This window comes from Grampus griseus (assembly GCF_964374135.1).
Source record: "Grampus griseus genome assembly, chromosome: 2".
In the NCBI taxonomy this organism is placed as follows: domain Eukaryota; kingdom Metazoa; phylum Chordata; class Mammalia; order Artiodactyla; family Delphinidae; genus Grampus; species Grampus griseus.
In genome coordinates, this window is record NC_139018.1 from 102,053,805 (window position 1) to 102,068,488 (window position 14,684).

General features: G+C 48.9%; 1 protein-coding gene across 1 annotated transcript in view; it reads left to right on the forward strand.

The window, feature by feature from the left end:
- LIPC (lipase C, hepatic type) overlaps positions 1-14,684 on the forward strand; it is a 155,964-nt gene that overhangs the window by 124,773 nt on the left and 16,507 nt on the right. The window contains exons 2-6 of the mRNA XM_082649119.1: positions 2,250-2,437; positions 6,067-6,249; positions 6,810-6,927; positions 9,198-9,431; positions 11,761-12,006. Coding sequence (XP_082505245.1) covers positions 2,250-2,437; positions 6,067-6,249; positions 6,810-6,927; positions 9,198-9,431; positions 11,761-12,006 — 969 coding nt within the window. The remainder of the gene's footprint in view (positions 1-2,249; positions 2,438-6,066; positions 6,250-6,809; positions 6,928-9,197; positions 9,432-11,760; positions 12,007-14,684) is intronic.

A 14,684-nucleotide genomic window follows, 5' to 3' on the forward strand; every position in this document is an offset into this window, starting at 1 on the left:
TTATCTTAGGATCAGGGGACCAATACGGTGCTGGCAGCAAGAGGAAGTAATTACCTCTGGCTAGAAGAGACAGCTTCCTGGAGGGGGTGATGTCTGAGTTCCATTTTAACAAATGGACCAGAGGGGAGCAGCAGAGAGGGAAGCGAGAGTGCAAAGATGCAGGGATGTGAAATGGCAATGGGGGGAACTAGTGGCAGTCTGGGGTAGCAGGAGAGCGTAGAGAGGGGATGATTTGAGGGATGAGGGATCATCATTCAGGTGATGGACTTGGCTGCAATACCAAGAAGCTTAAAGATACTAACGGGTATAATAGTCATTTCTGTTCTAGAAAGATTCTTTGAGCAGCAGTGTGAGCGAGGGTGGTGAGATTAAACAGAGAGAGACCAGTTAGGAAGCTGTGGCAATAAACCAAGCAAGAAACAGTGTGCACCTGAGCTAGGGCACTGGATTCTAGGGATATTTGGAAACCTGAAGCTTTGGACTGATTGGATGGCTGCTAAAACAGTATATGATGACACCCGGGTTTCTGACTTAGAGACCAGTGGGGCAGTGCATGCAATGAGCTGGGGAGCACAATCTGGGATTATGCTTTCAGGAATGAGGACAAGCTCAGATAGTCTCTAAGCTTGGGAAAGTCAAACTGGGCGACAGAAATTTTCTTCTTTATCTCAGAGAAGTTACTCAGATTCTCATTCTCGTCTCCTTTTAATAAAATATGATGCATTTCATTCTGTCATCATAGTGAAAAATCATTGCCCTCTGCTGGGAATTAATAACCTTTCAAATTAATAACCTTTGGATAGGAAAATTGGTTTCATTAATACCTCCCCTTGCACGTTGTAGTTTCATCATCTTTCTGTCCTGCTGTCCCCTGAAACCAAAAGCCCAAGACTTATTGTCTGAGAAGCCTGAATGACTTTATGCTCAGAAAGAATGATCAGAGCTCTTAGTAACTGGGCTGAGTTGAGTTCACTGACCACAAATGCTGGTATGGCCTTGTGTCTGCCCCTCAGCCGCAGGGGAGCCCACCCTCGGCTGGAAGGGACTGTGAGAGCATCCTCCCCCAGCTCTTGGTCTGATTCCTAATCTTAGCAGAAAAGATGTCACCCATCTTGGGATGCCACACCTGGGGAACATGGCGCCTCCCTCAGGCTCCACCCAGCTTTATCTCTGACTGACATCGTGGTCTTGACAGCCGTTGTGCTGCCTCAAAGAGTTGGGTGACTGCGCATCCTCCACAAAGCGTCTCAGAGTCAGAGTGAGGCTCCCCACAAAGAGAAGCTAGATAGCCTTTCAGGAGAACAACAGAAGGTGTAATCATAAAAGCAATCTTTTTCTCCCTACCCCACCCTCACACAGTCTATGAAAGATTCCAGGTGGATATTCATTTATCCTTTTCTGCTGAAAACACTTTAGCAGCATCTTATCATCTAGAGCATAAAGTCCAGACTCCTCAGCATCCAGGGACCGCCCCCCCCACACTCTGGCTTCCCAGCCTTCGGCTTCCTTCCACCCACAAGGTCCCATGCCTCTGAGCCCTTACTCAGCTGTTCCCTCAGCTTGGAAAGCCCTACTCCTTCCACCCACTTACACATACACACAAGCCCTCATTCATCCCTCAGGGCCAGCATGAGCATCACTTTCCCTGGAAAGTCCTCCCTGAATGCCACTCCCCATCAAGCAGAATCCACCACTCCCTCTGTGACCCTCCCCGCCCCAGTCCTACCTGGTCAATGCAAGGCTACGTGTGAGAACGGGTTGAGCCACGGGAGAGAATGTGTAGTGTCATCAAACTAAGATGCTCTGTGTGCTGTCTCCCTAGCATAGGGATGTAGGGAATCGGAGTCAGAGAGACAGGGTCCAAATCCTACCACTTATTGGCATAATGATTTTGGGCGAAATACTTCTCCTCTCTGAACCTCAGTCCCAATCGCCTCTCCCATATTCCCACTGTCCTGGAGTTACTCCAGTGTCTGACTGGCTGATCCTGTAGTCGCTGGGATGGCAGGATGGAGGATCTGGTCCTCTCCACCTCTGTGTGGGGTCCTCCTAGGTCACCCTCCATCATCTCCCATTCTGCTGGAAATAAAATGCTCTTTGGGCTTCCCCAAAGCCACAGCCCGTGCCTACCTCCAGCCCCTTGCAGTAACCCCGCTGCCTAGTGCTCTTAGAAACTTTTGGGTTGTCCCAGAGCTGGCAGAGGTGGGACAGGTGCCAGGTTAAACACTGTCTCCAATTTTATCTTCCAGAGTCATTTGGAAGGAGATCTCGAGCTGCTGAAACAAAGGAAACATCACAGGAGACAAGAACCAGATTTCTGCTCTTTAAAGAAGAAACCAATAAGGGCTGTCAGATTTGGCTCAATCACTCAGACACGTTACAGCAGTGCGGCTTCAACTCCTCTCTGCCTCTGGTGATGATAGTCCACGGGTGGCTGGTAGGAAACGCTGACATGCCTTTTTTCTCTCTACTTTCACATTTTCTTTTCTTTCCCTCCCTAGTGTGTTCAATTGTAACAAAAAGATAGGGAGCTGGTGATAACAACCTCATGCATAATACTTTTAAAGTACATTCTAATTTTCCAAGTGCTTCCCCACACATTATCTTATTGATTATCTCAATTTCATGAGTAAGCAGGGCAGAGAAAGTATAATTATCTCCACATTTCAGATAATAAAATGTGGCTCAAAAAGGTCACACAGCACATAAGGGCCCATAAGAGATTGCAGTTCATGAAGGTGAATCTGCATGTTTCCCAAGAGGAGGTAGGAAGCCAGAAGACATAGTCTCCCAATAAAATATTATATTTGTAAGGGTTAAATTCAGCTGCAAATAACAGAAATCCAAATTGGCAGTAGTTCAAATAAAACAGAAGTGTTTTTCCATTTCATACAACAGTCCAGTATATGTAATCCAAAACTGAATAAACAGCTTTGGTCACTGAAGTCCTCAAGGACCCAGCTCATTCCCTGCTCACTATTCTGCTATCCTTAGAGTATGGTCCAAGATGGCAGCTAGAGCACTAGCTATCACATCTGCATCCCAGGTAGCACAAGGTAGTAAAATGTAAACACAAAAAAGTAAAAAAGCAGGGATTTTAAAGAACAACTATATTGAGGTATAATTCGCATTATACCATAAAATTCATCCATTTAAAGTGTACAGTTCAATGGCTTTGGGTATATAAATGTGTTTTCTTAGGTTAGCTTCCCAGAAGCACCTGTGAAATGCTTCCAATTACATCCATCTGCCCATACCTAGAGGGAAAGGTAGCCTCTTAGAGAAAGTGTAGCTTTTCAGTGATGCTAAAATGCTATTACTGTGGAAGAAGGGGGAAAAGAATATTGTGGGCAGTGATTGAAGTCAAACAAAAGTTTCCAAGAAGAAATTCTGCCTTACTGGTTTCTAGGCCACCCACGATTTGAAGCTTGGTTCACACTGTGAAACCTCCAGAGATCTGGGGTCTATTTCATGACTTGAAACCCTTTCCCTACCATCTAATTGAAAAATGCTCTGCAACCCCCGTCTATCCTAGCTTAGAGAGCAAAATGAGCCCATCGGCCCACCACCACTCTCTCAACATGTATTCACTCATACCCTCCACATGAACAAAACAGACCCCATGCCGGGCCTCATGGGGTAATGGGAACCACATGACGCCACGTGGGTGTAGCCACAAGGTGGGTTTGCCATCCCAGAAAAGCACAGAGGCTCTTGTAGCCTGCCAGCAGCTTCCTCCTAGGATTTAAAGGAGCCCCACCCTAGGGAAGGGCGGGGGGTGTTCCACCACAGCACAGGGTTGGCAGTGAAGGTGGTAGGGGCTTTCCTGCCCCTAGAGAAGAGACCTAACACAGATGAGGCCCTATAGGAGCTAAGCCATTTACATTAGACATCAGCTCATTTAATCCTCCTGCCTCCCTACACGGCCACTTGAGTTAGTCTCATCTCTCAGATGAGGAAACTGCAGCTCAGAGAGGTCAAGCAGCTACCACAGTCACACAGCCCTCAGTAGACAGAACTCCAAACCTAGAACCCTCATGCTCCAAAGCCCACACTGTCAAAGACTCCATTACCTCAAGCCTTTGTCAAGGATGGGTTTGGCAGGGTCCCCATCACACAGCAGGCCTCACACTGCAATCTCCTCACTGCAGCTCTCTCTAGCTAAGCTAGGAGCTCCATCCCTGTTTCTTAAAAAAAAAAAAAAAAAAAGCATGGAATTGGAGACAGTGGGTAGAACCCTGAGATGAAACCTATCTTAAAGGAAACTAAAGATCAGACATGGAGGGAGTTCTCTGGCGGTCCAGTGGTTAGGATTTGGCGCTTTTACTGTGGTAGCCCAGGTTCAAGCCCTGGTCAGGGAACTAACATCCCACAAGCTGAACGGCATGGCCAAAGAAAAAGATCAGACATGGGAAGCTCTCCTGTGGGAGCGGAGGGGGTAAGGATGGATTATTAGAAGGCCATTGTAAGGGAAGAACATTCCACCTCTTTGCTTTAGCCAAAGGGACCTTCCCTTACAAGAGAAAAAGAGAAAAGAAATTGGGTAAGAGGGAATGCATCCAGAGCAGAGCTCTGGGGAGGACAGAGCTGTGGACTTGATACCTGACTTGAGGTAGGGACTTGAGCTGAGAGCCTTACAAACAGCAGGGCCGGCTCTCCCTGCCTCCACTGTCACTCTCCCTGCCTCCCCCTTACCTCTGCTTGTAGCTCCTTCCAAATGACTTCTCTCCTCCTGGCTCAGGCTGCGACTTCTGCCTAGAGTATCCCTTCCCTCATCTCCCGCCGCACAGGATCCATTATATATTAGGTGCTCCAAAAATATTTGTTAGCTGAAGTAATGGCTGGCTTCATATCTTGTTTACAGACATGAAGATAGCAGGGTCCTCTTACCGGGATCCTTTTACTAGAATGAGTTCTTTGTTTTCAAAATCTTGTGCAGACTGGAATATATCTACTATTGCTGGTAATAATAATAATAATGACAACAGCAGCAGCTGCAATAACTAACATTTACTGAGTCCTCACTAGGTTCCAGGTGCTAAGTGCTTTACATCTATTAACTTATCTCATCTTCACAGCAATCCTGGAAGGAGGACACTATTATTATCCCCATTTTCCAGACAAGGAAACTGGGCCACTGAAAAGTTAAATAACTTGCCCAAGGCCACTCAGCTAGTAACTAGGAGAGTCTGGATTTGAACCCAAGATGTTACATCCACATAGAAGGTACTGGGTAGAAAGACATTTATTAAATGAATGCATCTTACCCCAGACTCACAAGCCAAACCATCAGTACTGCTGTCCAGCTTCACCTCTGCGTTCTCGTCTTCAATTACACCCAACTTTCCTGCTCTCCCCAGGCAGGCCGCACTGCCCTTCTGTGGTTCTGCACCTCTGCACATGCTCTTCCTCCGCCTGGCGTGCCCTAGATACCCTCACCCACCGCCGCCACACTCACCGGCCCACCTGGATTCTTCCGTGAGAACTCCTATTTATCCTTCCAGACACAGCACAAACGTATTTGCTCTGTGAACCCTTCAGGAGTGCCCTGCAAACTGGCTCTCAAACAAGGAACATACACAGAACAGTTCTCCATAATGAATCAACCCAATTGTTACTGAGTTCCTACTATGTTCCAGCTCACAGTCCTACCCCCTCTAAGGCAAGCAGAACACAGTGGGTGTGACCCAGAGGTGCGGCAGCACAGGGAGGGCTGGGGGTAGCCCCCCGCGGGACATTTGGAAAGTCCAGAGACATTTTTGGTCTTCACAGCTTGGGGAGGGGGAGGAGAGGGGTGCTGCTGGCCTCTCTTGGATGGAGGCAAGGATGCGGCTAAACATCCTACCGTGCACAGGACAGCTCCCACAGCAAAGAAATATCTGGCCCCAAGTGTCAATGGTGCTGAAGCTGAGAAGCCCCAGGTTAAGCCCTTCCTCTTGGAGAGAAGGAGCCAGCATGAGCCCAGAGTTGGAGAAGGAAAGAGGTGAGCAGGTAGAGAGAGGGAGCTAGCACAGCACTCCCGCCTCCCTCCCGGGGAAGCTGATGACCCTGTGGTTCCACCCTCAGATGGAAGCCTCGCTGGAAAACTGGATCTGGCAGATGGTGGCCGCGCTGAAGTCTCAGGTGGCCCGACCAGTCAACGTGGGGCTGGCAGAATGGGTCACCCTGGCCCACACCCACTACTCCATCGCTGTCCGCAACACCCACCTCGTCGGCCAGGAGATCGCGGCCCTTCTCCAGTGGCTGGAGGTGAGACCTGCCCCGACCTCCCTTCTCTCCCGTCCTCTCCCCTCCTCTAAGACTGGTCTCCTAGAGCAACCCAGACAGGAGAACTACTTCTGCTAAGCTCACAGGAATGGGAAGGCATGGGACAGAGACTGGACCCCCAGCGGTCTCTCAAATGCCTCCCTTAAAGCGCTATTTTATAGAATCATCTGCCCCCACTACTCCATCCACTGTTCCTTTTATGCTCACCTCTTTGGATGTGCTAAGGGATCTAAACACACCCTATAAGCTATCAAACTCCCACACACATGAATGAGATCACTCCCGCAAGGCATTAACATCCAGGTAAAGATGGGCAGACAGGAGGCAGCATCCCCAGGCAGGGCCCCAGGTAGCTGAGCCTGAAAGGAAACAGGACGGAGTCAGCAAGGTGAGAAACCAGTTGGGGTCCTGAGGAGGAGTTAAGCACCTCACTTGTGACCAGGCACAAAGAACAGAGAGAGCCTAGAACAGGCTGCACCCACAAAGGCTTTTATCCAGGCAGCTCTCTCCCCTCCTGAAACCGTCTCACCGCTGTCTTCCAGGAATCTGTTCACTTTTCTCCAAGCAATGTTCATCTAATTGGGTACAGCCTGGGTGCACACGTCTCAGGATTCGCTGGCAGTTACATGAGCAGAAAGCACAAGATTGGGAGAATTACAGGTAACCACACCTGATAACGAACAGCTATAATCTTCACAACTGCACGGTGGCGTGGAGCAAGGACCTGCTTTTCCAACGGTCTCATAAATTAACCCACCCCCAGCTTCCTTCAAGCTGTATTAGAGTTCACAGGAGGACTTATAGCACTATTTATTTCAAACATGACCACTGTCATAGACTGCCGTTCCAAGAGAATTTAGAGCAAATCACAGCCTCACTTCCTATTGCCATTCCTCAAACAAAGGTCTCTCACAGTCCTGCCAAATAGGTCCTAAAAAGTAGATTTTGTGTACACTTTTGTAGCAAAAAAGAGTTTATTTTCAACCTATAGTTTTAAAAGCCCAACGTGAGTTAAAGAATGACAGCCCTAAATTTGCTGTAACAGCCATGTTTGTACCTCAGTGTTCACTTTTGTGAAACACGTGGGTCCTACTCTGGGGCCTATTTGGATTGAGGGAGGGATCTCTGCACCAAAAACCTCACCCCAAGCTCTGTGCCACCTTGGAAATGCCCCTAGATACCCAGGAAGAGCTGAAGACACACAAGAAGGCCTTTCCTACCAGGTTGCCCTGACACAAACCTCATCCCCCGCTGCTGCCCCAGAGTCACAGTCAAAAGAACATGCCTCATCAGCCAAGTCCCTGAGGCCCACTGATTCCTACAGGGTAAAACTAAGGAGGCCCAGACAAGGCCCTTCTCAGTGTAGTGTCCCCAGAGCTCTCCAGCTTCTCCTCCCACTGTTCCCTTCTTATAGTTCTAGGCTTCTGTGACACTAGATTTTTCTCCACTCTACATACGTGCCGTGGCTTTTTGTGCTTCTGGGCCTTTGCAGTCACTTTTCTCTTTGCCTGGAAAACCAAGCCCTAGTCTCCCTACCAAACTCCTACTCATCCTTCAAGACCCATCAGGCTAAAACAATAATTCACAAGCGAGAACAATTCAAACAAAATGTAAGATGAATAACACTGCTGTGATCTTTTATTTTATCAAGAAAGGACATTTTTGGCAACTCCTTTCTACTATTACCATTCCTTCATAAAAGAAGAGATTTATTTTAACACCGAAAAAAGACAGGGATAATGGCAGACATTTAAACAAAGCAAATTTGTCATGATGAGGACTCATTTTCTGTTTTTTGTTTTTTTTTTTTCATCTTGCTGGTGACGGGGAGGCCTGATCCATGGATCAGTATTTGGCGCCCTCCATGATTTAACACTCAATAGCCTGGGAGTGAGCAGACCTCCCACACAAGAACCTTCCACAGAAGTCCAGTGAGGTCCTTCACAGACAAACCAGGCCTAGAAGGCTAAGTCAGAACTGCAGAGAGGCGGCACTGGGCCCAGGACCCTCTCCATGCCGGCTGGTGTCACGGGCCACAGCAGGCATTATTAGCCAGGCCCACACATATCAGAAGCAACAGGACCGCTAACTACTCTGTTGTCATCTCATAGTCAGCCTGACGAAGAAAGGAATATAAATCACTTCCTTTATTTGTAACTATGGGTGAGGGCTAGAGAGCAGGGACTGTCATGGTGCCCTGTCAATTCCTTCACCCCCAACAGTGATGGAAGCCAGGACTGATACGGGACAACAAAGGGTCCTCCAGAGAAGGTAAAGGAAGAAAGAGAAAAAAATCTTGAGTGCATAAATACTTCCCAGCTACCATCAGCCAGGAGCTGCCACTTGTCTCATGCAAACATCTCTGTCACTTAAGGAGCAGAGCTGTGAGCAGTCCTATTTGCTCACAACATTTTTCCCAGAGAACAGTAATGTCCCAAGGCGGTTCTGAACATTCCAATGAAATGACGTTAGTGTAGGGGAAAAGCCAGCTTGTTTAGGGAAATTATTGACAACCTGCAGGCAAATAAATTCTTTCTTTGATGGATAGGTTAGAACTACTTACAATAAGCACAGTGGGTTTTTTTATATGCAAACAGATGCTCTTGAAAGTAGCTTGAGAGGTACTTAAAATTGATTGGCTTAAATAAATCAAGCATTCCCTTATAACCTTATTTCTACCACTGGATAGTTCCTGCAAACCTCTTCTTCCCATAAATAATAACCAGCCCGTGTCCGATTTTTAGTGCCATGAATTACTACAGTTTTACTGCGAAAAAGTTATGGCAAGATTTTCGAGAGAAAGATGATGCCCTAGGATTTCCTTCTTCCTGCTAGCTCATGAATGTGTAATAACATGAAAAAGGTAAAAAGAGCATTTCTTCTCCTCTCCTGTTGCTCTCACCTAACCCTTCCCCTTGCTTTCCTGTTAGGGCTGGATGCTGCGGGCCTTTTGTTTAAAAGAGCTTCCCCCAGTGACCGGCTTTCACCAGATGATGCCAATTTCGTGGACGCCATTCACACCTTTACCCAGGAACACATGGGCCTGAGTGTGGGCATCAAACAGCCCATAGCCCACTATGACTTCTACCCCAACGGGGGCTCCTACCAGCCTGGATGCCACTTCCTAGAGCTCTACAAACATATTGCCAAGCACGGCTTAAACGGTGAGAAAGAAGACACTAGCCTACGCTGGTTTACATTCCCCAGAACTGATGGGGCCTCTGGATCCAGTGGTGTCTAATCTGCAAGATTCTGAGAAGAGTTTGGCAAGGGTGGGGCCCCGGGTGAAATGGTCACCAAGTCCGCCCAGAGAGAGGGCTTGTGGGAGTAGGTAAGGGCTGCCGCTCCCCCCAAGCCCTTCCTCTTAACAGGCAGCGGTCCATGGAGCTCAGGTGCTGAGGGTGAGCGGAGGGGCACCACTGGGAGTCCCCACTTCTCACCTCCACTCAGTGTACCCGGCAAAGTCTCTCCCGGGGTATTAGCCTTCCTGAAAGTTGAGCCCTGATGCCTGTGGTTCTTCCTCTTTCTCCGGAAGCTTCCTCACTCAGGGGGCTTCCTCTATTCTGGGCCCTGTGATGATCCACTTAATAGATCATGGTTTCTTGATCCTTGGTCTCCCAAGAGTGGGAATAACTCCTCCAACTCCCGTGAGGTTTAATCAGCTGACCCTACAGGACATTCATTATGGAGATTCTTCCAATTAGATGTTCAGCTCTACATAGGTCCTTGTGACTTCCTTTGTCTCAGGGCGGAAACTGAATATGGCATTATCTGGGTTGCGATCCCCCTTCTCTCTCAAACCCTAAAACCAAAACATTAACACGCGCGTGGGTAACAGGCCCCGGATTAAAGAACAAAGATGTGAGCAAAAACCATACGCTTCCTTGGCATTCCAACGTTCTCATTATTGTAAAATAATATCCTGATTAAGACATGCCAACTCACTCTAAGCCAACTGGAGACCCCCCGACCCCCACATACCACCATCTTGCCCCAATCATCTGAAACTGAGCTGAGCACATGCTATCTCGTGATTACATCACCACCTTCACATCTCCTGTATCAGAATGACCTTCACACTGGATACTATCTCATTTTGGCTGGACTCCCAGCTTTCCACCCGCCCACGTCTGAGAGAACCTTCTCGGAACTTCCCCTTATCATTCCTTACATCATCTCTCTCCAGTCATCGCCCTCTAGTCACCAGCAGTTCCTGGTGACCATCCAGCCCTCTTCCCAGATTTATACCCTCCCTAAGCTCCACACAGACCCCTAGGATGGTGTTTATTAGCTAGTTGCCTGGTAAGTGCATCTCTGACCAATTACTGCCATTTTCTCTTTTGTGCTACACTTCAGAATGATGGAACCAAGGATATCCATTTACCTCGCCCACCCTTGGTATGGTTTTTCTCAGTTTTCTTCACCCTTCTGTTCGCAAGTGATCCCATTCTGGGGTGAACATGTTAACTTGGTCAGTTGGTAACTGCTTTACCATCCTCACCACCTCCTGGCTAGGTGAGCTTGAGTGAGTGAGTGAATGTCTTTGAAACTCAGTTTTCTCACTCGTAACAGCTGCCTCAAGGAGCTGTACTGAAGCTCTGGGGAGGCACTCAGTGTAGTACCTGCCGAACAGTGGCTGCTCAACAAATATAGCCCCTAGTGACCAAGAACTGAGATGACTAACCCTGGGCAAACAGATTTGGCAAAGTTACCTGTGCTCCACCTTCACATGAGGTTCTTAGCACATCTCGTGGTGGTTCCTCAACATTCCTAGAGAAAACGTTACTAAAGATTGTTAAGATTTGGAGACCCAAAAACAACCACCCCCCGCAAAAAAAGGTCAAAATCCTTGGTACATAAACCTCCTAAACTTGTTTTGGGTTAGGCCCGTTCAGACCTGGTCACTGGGATATGTCCTTCTTGAAGCCAATCCCCATGCTGGTTGTACAGGCCAGTTATCTTAGGGCACGCAGTGGCTGCTTTGAGACAGAAGGCAGACATGGTGGGGGAGGCCTCAGCTCTCACCAGACCATGAGCCAAGTCCCAAGATTGCCTGGGCACTGGTTTACCCAGCTTTATTAAGAAAAGAGGCATTCCGCACAAGCCTGTTCTGCTAACTCACCCTTAAAGCATCAGCAGTTGTGCATTTTTAACCATTTGAGATTAAAATATTTCCAAAATGAATTACAGTACCCCACTTGCTTAAATAATTCAATATTTTCTTAGTGACTTGGGGCCCCTATTAAAACACCTACCGTAACATACAGGGTGCCCACAGCAGCCCCCTGGAGCCTGAGATTATGCCTCCACACTAAGTGACTGCAGGGGGTCTACCCCTTGTGTAGTGTTCAGTCAGTTATCACATCCACTGTAGTCAGCGGGTTGACCTGAGCACTTTCCTCCTCCTTCCTAATGTGCCGGTACTCTGCACTGAGAAACAAGGTGATCCTTCAGACAAAGGGATGATAATGTGCTTCTTGCCCTGTTTTCCAGCCATCACCCAGACCATCAAATGTGCCCACGAGCGGTCGGTGCACCTCTTCATCGACTCCTTGCTGCACACTGACATGCAGAGCACGGCCTACCCGTGCAGGGACATGGACAGCTTCAGCCAGGGCCTGTGCCTGAGCTGCAAAAAGGGCCGCTGCAACACGCTGGGCTACTATGCCCGCCAGGAGCCGCAAAGCAAGAAGAGCAAGAGCCTCTTCCTGGTGACTCGAGCCCAATCCCCGTTCAAAGGTGAGTGCATCACTACCAAACGTAAGGTAGATAGCTAGTGGGAAGCAGCCGCATGGCACAGGGATATCGGCTCGGTGCTTTGTGACCGCCTGGAGGGGTGGGATAGGGAGGGTGGGAGGGAGGGAGACGCAAGAGGGAAGAGATATGGGAACATATGTATAACTGATTCACTTTGTTATAAAGCAGAAACTAACACACCATTGTAAAGCAATTATACGCCAATAAAGATGTTTAAAAAAATTAAAAAAAAAAAAAAGGTGCGTGCAGGAGAGCCTTCAGAAGGGCAGGATGAAGCCAGTTGTCTGAAGGTTCAGAAGTTCCCTGAAGTGTTTTGCTGGAACTACTTCAGGCTCTGTTATTTTAGTGGTTTTGACCCTGCACAGATTCCAGACCGTGATGATGACACAGCCTCTCTCTTTACCCAAGAATGTGGCTTCCTCACTGCCAAGTGCTGGAGGAGAAAGCTTGATACTTTCTGGAACAATCCTCGGGTTGGCTGTACTTCATCCAATATCACGGTCCCCTAGAATATTAGATCCAGAAGGCCTTGAGCAATTACCTTGACCACCCAGGTCTCATTGTACAGGGCCCTGGAGACTTCTCCAAACTCAGACTGGAACCCAGTGCTTTCATCTCTGCTTATGGCTTCCAGGAAAAACCTGGGCTCCACACTACATGCATGCTTCCTCATTTCCCCTGACGTTCGAGTCAGCTCGTCTTACAAGAGATCATTGTCCTATTGAGGCCCTCCCTAGAAGTTCCGCTTCTCAACCTCAGGGGAGAAATTGAGCCCCTTCTTCTTGCTGGGTTGAACAGGAGGTCAGAGAAAGGGCTGTGGTCATGATTTGGGCTGAAGCCAGCAGAGAAATACTCCACTAAAGCCTAAATCCTCCTGGAGGGAACAAGCCAACATCTGTTGCCTTTAACATTTCTGCCTAATCCTTAAAACAGCTCTGGAATGATTTAGCATCTCACTGTTCACAGCACATGCTCACGTCACCGGGAGGAGCCTGGTGCGGTTTGCTTGTTACCGTGCAGATGTTTGTATGCAGAAGGTGAACACGCTGTCAGTAGCACTTTGCCTTTGCACCGCGTTTTACACAAAAACATTACATGTATCCATCGACTCCTCGTGGTGCCCACAACAGCCAGGCGAGGTTGGCAGGGTTAGCCTGGAAGGAGGCCTGGAACCCACGTCCCTCTGACTCCCAGGCTGAACACTCCCAGGTGTTCCGTTCATTACCACACTCCCAAGTTCAAGCTCCGAGGCGACTTATTTTTTAGGCACAGGATTCTTCTGTTTATCTGAACTTTTGCTCTCCAGCCAGATTTCCCTTCCCTGAGTCCCAGGAATGACAGAAATCAGATGGAGCGTCTGATAGCTTCTGAGAGCACTTGGAGCGAGGGCAGGATCTTTCTTCCCTGAGGGGCAGAGGGGCCCCTCAGCTGTCTGTCCTTGAGGGGTGGCGGCGGAACCCGTGGCACCCAGAGCAGGTGAGGGGATTCGGAAGGCCTCCTGCTTCAGGGAGCTCCCCCGCCGCGGGCTGCCAATTAGACACTCATTTGGGTTAACCAGCTCCTCTTTTAAATGGCAAAGCTGCCTGGACTGATTAAGCCTCTCAGATCATCACATTTTACCAGATCTACTTTAATCCTGGAATGTTAGCGTTTCAAAAAACTGTTCAACTCCACCATTTCACAGATGGGAAAACAGAGGCCCAGATGCAGGAGAATCATTTGCCCGGGGACACAAGAGGAATTCTTGGGGGCAGAGCCAGCATTTAGACCCAGGCCTCCAAACAACTAGTCTAGTGATTTTTACCTTGGTAACCTGCCCATGGTCTGTCTATGGGGGTGAGGGAAGGAGGAGAGGTGAGGGAGGATCTTGCTTTCTCCTTGCGGTCAGCTGGAAAGAAAGCGCGTCATTTTTCACCTTCCAGGGCAGGGCTGTGCATCTGAAGTGAGGGACTGGGTCCTGCCCGAGGTCATCTCCTGGGGGGGCGTGGAGATGGGGGAGGGAGGCGAGAGCGTCAAGAGAAGGAAGAGGGAAGAGCAGTAGGCACAAGCCAGGCTGAGTTCTTCCCTTTGCCCAGGACCCCAGATGCCCAATCACCACACGGTGCTGGTGTGAACTCACAGGGACCCCTTTCCCATGAAGGAGGATCAAGAAATCACATTAGGGCATCACTACAGGCCATCATTTCTTCTTCAAGCATAAATAGAGCCAGGGTAGGCAGAGGCCCTCCCTCAGGGGGCCCAGGGGAGACCAACCCCTTCCCACACGCTAAATGCTGTCCCAGGAAGACAGATGATGAGTCCCTTGGAGACAATGTTGCAGGAAGGGGGATCCCTTCCAGGGCCCGAGAGTGGGCTCTTGCCTAACCCTCGGAAATGAATTGTCCGAGGGGACATAACGTGCTGACAAAGCAAGAGACTTTATTGGGAAGGGGCGCCCGGGCGGAGAGCAGCAGCGTAAGGGAACCCAGGAGAACTGCCCTGCCACGGGGCTCGCAGCCTTGGGTTTGTATGGTGACGGGGTTAGTTTCCGGGTTGTCTCTGGCCAATCATTCGGACTCAGGGTCTTTCCTGGCGGTGCACGCTTTGCTCAGCCAAGATGGATTCCAGCGAGAAGGATTCTGGGAGGTTGGTAGGACACATGGACTGGCGTCTCCTCTCTC